The 10997-nt window shown below is 34.6% G+C and overlaps 1 protein-coding gene across 1 annotated transcript; it reads left to right on the top strand.

Annotated features, from left to right (window-relative positions):
- The first annotated feature begins 69 nt into the window (after positions 1 to 69).
- On the top strand, positions 70 to 10935 carry Rep (Rab escort protein). The gene is given in 12 exon segments (XM_072302403.1): positions 70 to 340; positions 1024 to 1090; positions 1592 to 1789; positions 2769 to 2991; positions 3528 to 3762; positions 4446 to 4668; positions 5079 to 5107; positions 5110 to 5290; positions 5901 to 6016; positions 6598 to 6722; positions 7085 to 7252; positions 8054 to 10935. Coding segments are annotated over 12 exon segments (1833 nt in total). The 5' UTR covers positions 70 to 291; the 3' UTR covers positions 8273 to 10935.
- Positions 10936 to 10997: the final 62 nt, after the last annotated feature.

The following is a 10997-nucleotide window of genomic DNA, read 5'->3' as shown; positions in this document are numbered from 1 at the left end:
ACGTTCACCTTTGTTTACAACAGGTTATGTCAAAAAAAAACTATCTTATTCTTTCGTGCTCCAAGTTATTTGTTTCGTTTCTTTCCGTGCATAATTTGTAATATATCTGAGAGAATTACTGAATTTCAGGGTTTTTATTATTAGTTTTACCACATTGAATCTATTTGTTATTGAAAATTTATTGGCCCTGATTTTACTCCAAGCGCTGCGAAACTTCACTGCCTGCTGTATTTATTATTGTTGCATAGTTTCATCTTTGCTAGGACGTAGCGGAATCATTTCATAGCCAGGATGAATGAAGATATTCCATCATCATATGATGTCATTGTCGTGGGCACAGGTATGTCTCAAAGTGCTTTGACACCATGTAAATATAAGGAGTGTTCAAACCGAAAGGTGCGCGCACATGATGTTTTAAAAACACAGCAAATCTGGAGCCGTTAGAAACACTCAAATAGTTATAGGAAGGTACTGATCATCTCTTTTAAATGAAATTAAATAATGAAGACCCTTCTGCTGTCACGGTAAAGAGACTTCTCTTTCAACAAAAGTGCCTAGGGCTCTTTCTTTTAAATTAATAAGATCCATTTCCGAGAAGTTTATTGAGGACCATCAACATAAAGTTTCTTCAACATAAGCGCAAAAGAGTCATCCCTCTGGTAATGCTGCCATTTTGTGATGCAATGAACTGTCCTCTGGGATAGGGATGAAGAGCATTATAGTTTGTAGTATCCCACTGCGATCATACAGAAAGGAAAGCCTCTAAGTAAGTAGTTGATCACGAATGATTTCAAATGAGACAGCATGATATCGCAACAATGATTCTGAGTTGACCTTAGAGCTTTTATTTTTCATTGTTCAATCATATTCGAATAAAAGAAATAATCTTTTTCTATCCTAATGGAGGAGAAACATTGACTTGTTGAACCAAGTTTACGGTTGATTCATAAATACTTTCTCCAGTATTTTACCAAAATAACATATCCAGCTTAATTCTTCTATGATTTGCTCAATTTATTTCAGGTATGACAGAATCCATTATTGCAGCTGCTGCCAGTAGAGTTGGGCAAAGAGTTCTTCACTTGGACAGGTAATATATCTGCAACCAAGATCATGAACTTTTATGATTTGTGATCATTATTTGAAATTTTCCATAGACTGTAAACTAATCGGTCAGTAGCACACATCTTCTCTAATTCATTCTCTTTTCAGGAACGTTCTCACTTTTGTATGGTGTGAACTATGAACTTCTCACAATTTCTTCAGATTTTTTTAAACCCTAAATGACAAAAAACCCTGTTTTGAAAATGAGAAAAATGGGACCAGTTTGAACAATATTTTTGGTGGGCTTTGATGACGTAGCAAGGCAGAGGAAATAGAATTAACAGTGCTTGCTAATCTGATAAATTCAGCTTAAGACATTGTCTCACTCTAATGAAACACGCTGCCTAACAATCAGCTCGTCCGTCAGCTTTTAATTAGGTATCAGATAAATTAGCTTTTTCTCCCCTTAGAAATGGTGAAATTTTTGGGTTTTTCACAAAATTTTAGACAAGAAAAATTGAATTTCAACCTTTTTTTTTTTTGGCAGTAACTCATACTACGGTGACCTGTGGGCAACGTTCAATTTCAAAGGAATTGAGGAATGGATTAGCAGTCAGTCCCCTAAGGTTTCAGAAGAAAATTTGATTGGCTCCTCTGGTTTCTCTGTTCCTGAAAACTGTTCATGTTTACAAATCAAAAACGTTGGATCACTGGTTTCGAACATAGAGGAAATATTTTTCATAGAGTAAGTACAAATTGTTATTTCTATATATGGATTACATTTTTTACATTTGATTACATTTACATTTGGATTTTACATTTACATGGTTACATTACATGGATTACCAAGGAACCAGAAGTATTGTAATGATGCTAAGATTGTGCATTTTTATCCTTTGCAATAAAATTACTGAAATCATGAAAAAATATGAAATTTTAGATGCTAATTTATTTGTCTTAAATTTACAGTTTTTAGCTAGTAAAATAGAAACTGTCAATGGATAATTAGGTTTTTATTCCAAGACAAAAGAAGTTGCAGAATCTTAGCAACATTGCAATGCTCCAGGCTCCTTCTTGCAAAATGCAATCCATATATTCTCAAGTCTGCTAAAGTTTATCGTAATTCAAAATACGATTGAGTGGTATGCTGGGAAATTATAGAAAATCACAAATTCTTCAAAGTTTTCTCTAATTTCTCCCTTGAAGTGACCTTTAGATGCTGACCAGTGTTCAATAGGTCACACAAATGAGGGGTTTGAGAGAAATTGTTGTAATTTTGAGAAAATTTTGGCATTAAATGAAAAACTTACAGGGAAGACTATGACAGAAATGAACTCAAACCTGAAAAATGAGGCAAGACAATGATTTATTATGATCAGTTTTCTTAGAGAGTATCTCCCAAAAAAGTTTTACTCAGAATGACTAGCTTTTAACTTTCTCTCCAGGTTTTTCTTTTCCCCTTTTTTTCTCTCTAACTTTCCCAGCTGCAGTATCCCTCATTCTGATACGTACATAATTAGAATCATTCAAAAGGAAGAAAAAAATAATTAAAACCAAGAAGAAGTTCATCTAAATGGAAGGAAAAATCGACAAAAATAAATTTCATTGACTGGAGGTAGAGTATTGCAACATCAAGTACTAACCCTCTCCGAATCTTTCATTTTTTACCAACTGTTGCATTCGATCTTGATCGATTTATTTTTTCTCTTGTCTTATTTCTGCAGAGATAAAGAAGAAGAAACACCAGAACCAACAATCACCAGTCCAAGCGCCAATAAAGATTTAGAGCAGGTCCCTGATGACAATGCATCTGGACCAACAGAAGAACCTCAAGAAATCAAACCGACTCCAAGTGAGCCTGTTGAACCCAAAAAGCAGGAGGTCTCCTGGAGCCAAAAAACATTCCTAGAAAATAGTCGTAAATATAATCTAGACCTTGCTCCTAAGGTAAGAATTTTGAATACTAAAAAATCTGCAAAATTTGAAATTACTCAAAAGCTAAAGGCTCCCTCATTTCGATTACTATGATTTTAAATTAAAAACAGTTTCAGGATAATTTTTTTTTCTTGCTTCTTTTTTTAAGAAAGAAACGAAAAAATACTCTTGGCCCCCTCATTTGAGCCTGGGCCTCTTCATTTTTATGTAACCACATAGTTGCTGGAGTGGGAAGTAGTTTCACCTCTGCTCCAAGGTAATAACAGGCTCAATTTCAATCAAAATAAAAATTCTTTCAACTTAAGCTGTTTTCGAGTTTTTCATGGACTTTTTTCAAAGTTTTATTCGTATAAAAGCGATCTCTGTTCTAAGAGTTTATGTCTAAAAGATTTGCATTACTCAAATAAGAACATTTTTCTTCTCTAAAGAAACCTAACTTAAGTAGGTGGATGTGTAAAAAATGTTGGTATCTGTTTTCTCTCCTGTTGCATCAAGATCAATCCTTTTAGTTTTACAATGTTAACCTCAGTTTTGAACTTTTTTTGCAGCTACTTTTCGCCAAAGGTTCATTAGTTGAACTTCTGATATCATCAAATATCGGTCGCTATACTGAATTCCGCAGTGTGACACGTGTTCTTACGTGGATAAATAATCGACTGCAACCCGTCCCATGCTCTCGAGCGGATGTTTTTGCAACCACTGATGTTAGTGTGGTAGAAAAACGCATGCTCATGAAATTACTTACATCTTTCACTCAGTCTGACTCTAGCAGTGAATTTGAAGGTAAGCCTGTCGCCTACAAATTCAGCTGCTGTCAATACTGTTTTCATAACACAGTTCAAACAGCTTTGAACCCTCAGAAGTGCGTGTCGATCCACCAACTAATTTAAAAAAATTTGCTGCAAGAACAGGGATTTTTGTACAAGGACTCAAACTTTTCAGGAAGATGATTTTTTTTTAAGTTGGGTTGAAGCATTAAAAGTTCAGTTTGTAATAGTAAATATTAGACATCAGAATTCGAGTTTTTAATTTTAAATTTCTAGAATTTTCAAGGGCACGGTGCGAGCAATTAATTCCAGTTTTGTGACAATGAAGGGAATAAAATTTATTCAATTGATAATTTGAAATTTCAAGCATGGAATATTACAACTTCAAATAACTTTTTCTCAACTGAAGCATTTGCAAACCTTAAACCATCATAACTCTTGCTCTGCTCTGTATTTTTCGATGCTTTAAGTGGCAAAATATTTGTATCATACTCCCGCATGCACTTGGACCATTAACTTAATTTTAAGTTTTAAGAAGCACTAAGGGCTTCTCTCCAGCGGACAATTACATTCCTGCACTAAGGGCTTCTCTCCAGCGGACAATTACATTCCTGAAAACTTTTTTCTCTTAATGGATGCAAAAAGAGAATTTTTTGAATACCTGACCATTTATTTATTTCATGATTTTCTGTGTGACAGCTTTTCAGGACAAAACATTTTTGGAATTTCTAAAGAGCAAGAAGTTGCCAAACAACCTGATTCATTATGTACTTCACGCCATTGCCATGGGAACAGAAAAAACTTCGTTTAAAGAAGGACTATCCCGATCTCAGTTATTCCTTAGCAGTTTAGGACGATATTCCAACTCACCATTTCTGTGGTCTATGTACGGAAGCGGAGAGCTTCCTCAATGCTTTTGCCGGTAATTATAACATTTTGCTGTCTTTGAGATGCAATTTTGAAGTTATGCTAATAAACAAAAAATCTGTCTTGCAGAGCCTGTATTATATACTTATCTCTATCCAAAAGCACTCTCTCGCTGGATGAGAATGTTTTTCTAAGGATGTTTGTTTTAAGTGATACATACAAGGGCTCAGTTGTAGTCAGACCGGCATTCAATTTGACCAGCGTCTCTTTCTTTTTTTTTTTTAATTGTATGCATAAATTTTAATATTTATCCAGTTTTCTCATGTAAGCTACATAGATATTTGACCACAACCATATTCTGGAACAAATTTGATAAGTTATTATGTTTCCAATATTTTAATGTTTGATTTATTAATAATGACGCAAGTAATTTTCTTCCCTATTTTTTTTTTTCATCTTTCATAGGCTTTGTGCAGTATTTGGTGGATTTATCACTTGAAGAAAGGTGCTGAAGCATTGGTCATTTCGGATAGTGATAACTCTTGCAAAGGCATCGTGTCGGAAGATCAAATATTCTCGGCTCCTCATGTAGTTCTAGGTGTAAGTTCATTCCCGAAATCTTTCTTAGTCAATCCTGAAAAGAAGGGTCTGTCAAGAGGAATTTTTATAACTGACAGGTAAGCAAAAATATGTCCTTTTTATCATTCTTCTAGGGAATTATTTTGACACATTTATCTTGAAGGAACCATGTTGCTTGTAAACCCTACGCACATATTTTCTTTTAGCATGAATACGTCCATTTGATAAGTTGAAAAGGCCTCTTACTTCGGCCCAATGAGTCAGTCTTGTCAATTTTTTTAATGTATCATTCAAAAATATCAGATAAACTGAACTTAGATGTATTCTTCTGATTTGTCATAATGAGAGCAACTGAGAGAACAGTCCACTAAAAATGCAAAAAAATTTAGGCAGCCCTGAAAAAGGTTTGAGTTATTCTTTTTTTAATGCATCATCTTTTATTCAATTCTCTCAATTGAGCTATTCAGTTCAAAAGCATTTTGTCTTTGTCTCTCTGAAACTCTCTAATTAGAAACAATCATTGCCTATAAAGTAAACAATAATTTTCAACCTACATCTCTTGAAAGAAAACTTCTCCTTAAAAATACAAAAGAACTAAGGAATACTTCTTTAACGAGCCATATTTATTTTTTCCCTACAAATGTTCTCAAAACACAGAAACATATTCTGTATTGTACGCTTACACACTAATGATTCAATCCTTCACAGGTCCATCTTACCATCGGAGAAAGAACAACTAACTCTGCTTCAGTACCCAATCAATAACAGGCTGATTACTGTGATAGAAGTTGGACCCGCCACATGTGCATGTCCAACAAATCAATGTACGTTAGAGCTCTTCTCTTATTTTGTGTTACCTTAGTATTGTCAGGCATTCTGGCATGCAGTTCTTGGACAAAGACTCTTTGCTCAAGACCTTGAAACTATTTGATTTTTTGGATTACGTTTTAAAAGTGCTTGAAATTTTCTTTTTGATAATTCCCACAGATACTTAAGTGTAATTGAAAAGTTGAAGGAAAATATCTCCCAATGAAAATAAAGTGGAGTCTCTATCCTCAAAAAGGATAAAATAATCAGTCTACATTCTCATCATTAAAATTGGGCCCCGGGAAATGACCTGTGTGCGTTTGTGTAGGAATTAATTTTGAGAAGAGTGCTCAGAAAGTGCTTGAAAGGTGCTCAAATATTGCCTCTTCATCACCAAGGCAACATAATTGAACCTGGCATTCAAAAAACTGATTTTATGAAGGATGTTCAAATCCTCACACGAATTAACTTGGGCAAAATTCTTATCTGAGATAGAATTTATATTGTTTTCCATGGGGCAAATTGCAATTTATACCTTGTTGGAGAATTTCCTTTCAATCAGAATCTTGTTGGTTACGCCTGTGATTTGTTCTTTCAGATGTCGTTCACATGACTTGTAAACAGGAAGTATCTGCTCAAGAAGACTTATTACCCATTGTTTCCAATTTATTTAATCCATATACACTTGAAGATGATGAAAAATCGGCTGATGCCGCAGTGGAGGTAATTTTTACATGTGTTAAAATGACTCGATGGCTGAAGGATTATGAATCAGAACGACACACGATATATTGCATTGGTCAGCCTCAAGTTTTTGTTTAACTGTTATTTTCATTGAATTTTGAGTTTACATTTATGTTTTCAAGAGACTTTTATTTACCAAATTAGGGAAACAAATTCAACGTAATAAGCACAGGTTTGCAACATCCATTTTTAAAGCAAATCCCTCCAGGTAGATAGAATTCTAACCCTGCTAAATGACTCATCAAGGCGGAAGAACATTAAAACCCAACCATAATTTCAGCTCAATTGATGCATTTCTTAATTATCCTTGCCTGATTATTCCCTAATTTTTTGCATCACAGGGTGACTCAGCAGAAATTAGTGAAAATTGGAAGCCACGTTTGCTTTGGGCTCTCTATTACAATGTTTTGGATACCTCTCCGCAGTTTTTCAGCCCCAGTGTACCAGCAAATGTTCATCTTTGTTCTGGACCTGACGGTGATCTTGATTTTGATGCCTCTGTTAATCAGGTGAGTGGCTTTCAGACGTATTAATAACACAAGATGAAGGACAATCTGATCGAAATTTTTTATATGGAATCAAATATCCAGTCATGGGAAAAAAATTTAATATTTTAACTCGTATGCAGAATTGTTTTTCAATGAGTAGATGTGCATATTTGGACAGGGAGAAAGGGATTGATGTGATGAAAGTCCATCAACCTTGATTCCTTGTAATTTTTTACTTTCCTTCAGTGTGAGGACCAGTTTGGTAAAGTCACAAGAAGAACGCATGTGCAATTACAGCAACTATAATCTCTCCACCTTCCTTTTTTGGAGTGATAGGCTCAATTTTGTACCACGGAAAAATAACTCGGACTTACACTGAAAGAAAAAAATAGAAAGAAAAAAGAGAATGGGATTTGTAAAAGTTGGCTTTCTTACATTGTATAATAAACAGAATTATCGGTAAGTTTGATTAACCCTTTCCAGTCCAATGTCGGATATATTCACCGTGAAAAATAACGCGTTTAGGTCCAATGTCGGATATAGTCGCCCAAAAGTTTGAACTCCTGCGCAGGCCCGTTGTCGGGTATATTCAACTGCTCCAACAAGTGGCGGTCTCTGGTGGACCCTTTGGAAACCACTGTCTTTTTTGACAACATCGCTGCTACCTTAACCTTGCTTAATGGCGGCCGTGGAAAACTGCCGCGGACTGGAAAGGGCTAATTTCCTTTTATTTTCTCAAGAGGCAGAAAAAATAAGTTTTAGGCTTTCATGAATCCTCTACTGTCTGATCGTCTGAAATTAATAAACATCTATTTTTTTCAGGCTAAGTCAATTTTCTCGAGAATTTGCCCTGAGGAAGAGTTCTTACCTCGTGCTCCTGATCCTGAGGAAATAGTCCTAGAGGATGCAGAACCTGCTGAAGAGGAAAAACCGGAAGAGAGTTCAGAGAAAGAGACTACAAATGAGACTGCAAATCAAGAGAATGAATGTCTTTCATCTGAACAAGAAGCCAACGTGCAAGAAATTCAAACAGAAAAATAGAAGAGAAAAATTTGCTCTAGATAATTATTCCTCAAAAAGGATGCACAATCATCTCACAATCATGGTTTATCATCTCACCGCCCATTTGATTCAATTTTCGAAATTCTAAGGAAATTTACTGAGAAAGCTCTGCAAAATATCAGTTACCATCACTTTAAATTTGATCTTGAAAGTTTTTGAGCTGTAAAAGCACCATGTTATAGTGATAATTGCAAAACGGATACATGATGATTTACAGTATTCACTTGTCCAATTCTGCTAGGGGTAATTCAAACCATTTTACCGTCAAACTTTTCACGATGATACCTGAACTACCATAGAATGGTTTAAGTTTTTTGGCCAATCTATGGAGAATGTCTTGGAATTTGAAATTATCCAAACGTGGGAGTGGCATTTGAACGCCGTATGAAAGTTTGTGAAATCTTATTTGGCCGCCTAATAAAGTACAACTGGAAAATTCCATCATTTAATTTCTACACCTGTGCTAGTCTAGAATGGCTCCAACAATCAGGCGACTTCAACCATAATCAGTTTAACTATTTCAGGCATTGCCTGACCTTCCTTTTATGTTTTATTTTTTCAACAGGAAGATAATATACATTTCGACTTGGAATGTGGATATTATTCTCTATAAGACCAATGAAATGTACAGAAAGCTTGAAGGCATTATGTTGTTAGGTTCTCTGTTAAAAAATATATCTTGATTGGAATTAGGCAACAGTTAGGCTGATTCCGGACAGAATCAGCTATATTTCCTATTTTGTTATCTTCTGATGAGATTTTCACTCTAATTTTTCTAATTACTTAAAGAATTTCTCAGGGCCTCCTCAGTTGTGATTCTTGCATGTTGACAACTCTGAAATTCCGATCTACTTATTTGCCTTTTACAGTCACTGTGTGCGAAATCAAACTTTGCTGTTTTTAAGCATGATGTCAAAAACCAAAGATTTTAGATTATTTTTTAGAAGTGGCGTCATTAACTTCGAAAAGTTAATTTTTGATTTACTGTATGATTTTTAACATTCACGATTTGCTCTCTCTCATGCTGATTATTTATGTGTATGTTAATTTGTATTTTAGCAAAACACCCAAAACAAACTTGTTATTTTCTAGATAATTTTGTATGTCACTTTTTTTGAGCCTTCTTTGACGACTTGGTTTAATTTAGCCAGAAACTTTTGTTCATTTTTCATCATCTTCTAATTTTTTCAAGTAGGCCCCTTGAGCTCAATAAATGGCATGAATTTTCTCTTTTTCAATTTATTGGATTCAAAAGATTATTTTCCTAAACTGCTTAATGGACTACCAGACAGGGTCTGAACTGAATATTAACATCACATGAATTTTCTTCAAAATTTTCATAGAAAGCGTACCTTACGATGGGAATTTCGTAAATCAATTTCTGAATGAGATATTTGCAGATATTTCGTACATTTGTCATTTAATCAATGTTATCAAATTTTGTAGAAACTTATTCTTACCGAGTTTTCTAAAATTGTTGATACTTTTACACTACCGCTATTTCGAGGAACCGCTCATCGTCAGGTGTTTAAAAAAATTTTATAAAATCTAAAATTATGGTGCGCTTTCACAATCGTGAGAAGTTGTTCAGTATCCGCATTCGCGTTCATGATGTGACTGATAATGTGACCGATTCATAAAAATTTTTAAACACCTGAAGATGAGCGGTTGCTCAAAACGGCCGTACTGTAAAAAGTATCAAAAATTTTAGTAAAATCGGAAGAAAAAGTTTCTACAAAATTTGATAAAGTATGGCCGATAAAGTTAACAAAAGAAGTGATCATCAATATTAATCATGAACACTTATTTCTTGTTTAGGAGTTGATTTTCAGACCTCCCTTTGTGTGATTCGTTTTCATCGTGAAATTTTAAAGAGGAAACATCTTGCACAGTGTTTTCATTTTTACCTTGTCTAGGGCCTCATTGGAACTTAGAGGATCTAACAGAGGCAGGAGAAAATACCATTTTTGTCATTTTAATTGAGGGACAGATGAAGAGCAAGCCCTTTGATTGCCCCGCAGCAGGCTGAATTTCACTTTTTAAAAAATATTCAAATGTTTCATTCAAATTGTAAAAATTAAATCGTCAGTTTTCTTTTTCAAATGCCTCACTGTTCTAATTTGTACAAGTAGGATGTACATCATATAGGTACTCATGTTTGTAACGCCTTGTCTCCACGGGATGTTTCCCATGTTCGAATCGCAGGAGTGAAACTTCTGGGCTTTTTTCCTGTTAAAAAACTTAACAAAATTTCTTCTTCTTCTTTTTATATCATTTCTGGGACTCCGCTAGAACTCTTAGTTGCCACTGTAATTAGTATTGACTAACTCAATATTTTTCCCAACTTCGCAAGTGAGATTTTTCCCTGGGACAAATCCCTTGAAACGTCCCGTGGAGACAAGGCCTAATGCAACAAAATGCTCTGCTGGACCTGAAATATAATCCAAGCTCAAGGGACTGCCACAAGCATAGACTTATTTAATTTTCAAATGTTTCTGCACATTAAACTGCCTTCATTACAGTTCAGCCAACTGGAAGCTGTGGCACGAATTTTTTTTTTTTTTTTTTTTTAATTTTTATGATTGTTATTGTGTTTTGTTTGTTAAGTATTTCGAAAGTAAATATTTTATTTTATTGCTCTACACATTCAGTTTAATTTAATCAAGTTCCTTGAATTGTGAAAAATGTAATATTGCCGGTGAAA

Source organism: Bemisia tabaci, chromosome 7, assembly GCF_918797505.1.
Source record: "Bemisia tabaci chromosome 7, PGI_BMITA_v3".
Taxonomy (NCBI): domain Eukaryota; kingdom Metazoa; phylum Arthropoda; class Insecta; order Hemiptera; family Aleyrodidae; genus Bemisia; species Bemisia tabaci.
The sequence above is the reverse complement of the archived record's forward strand: the minus strand, read 5'-3'. Positions and strand labels throughout refer to the sequence as shown.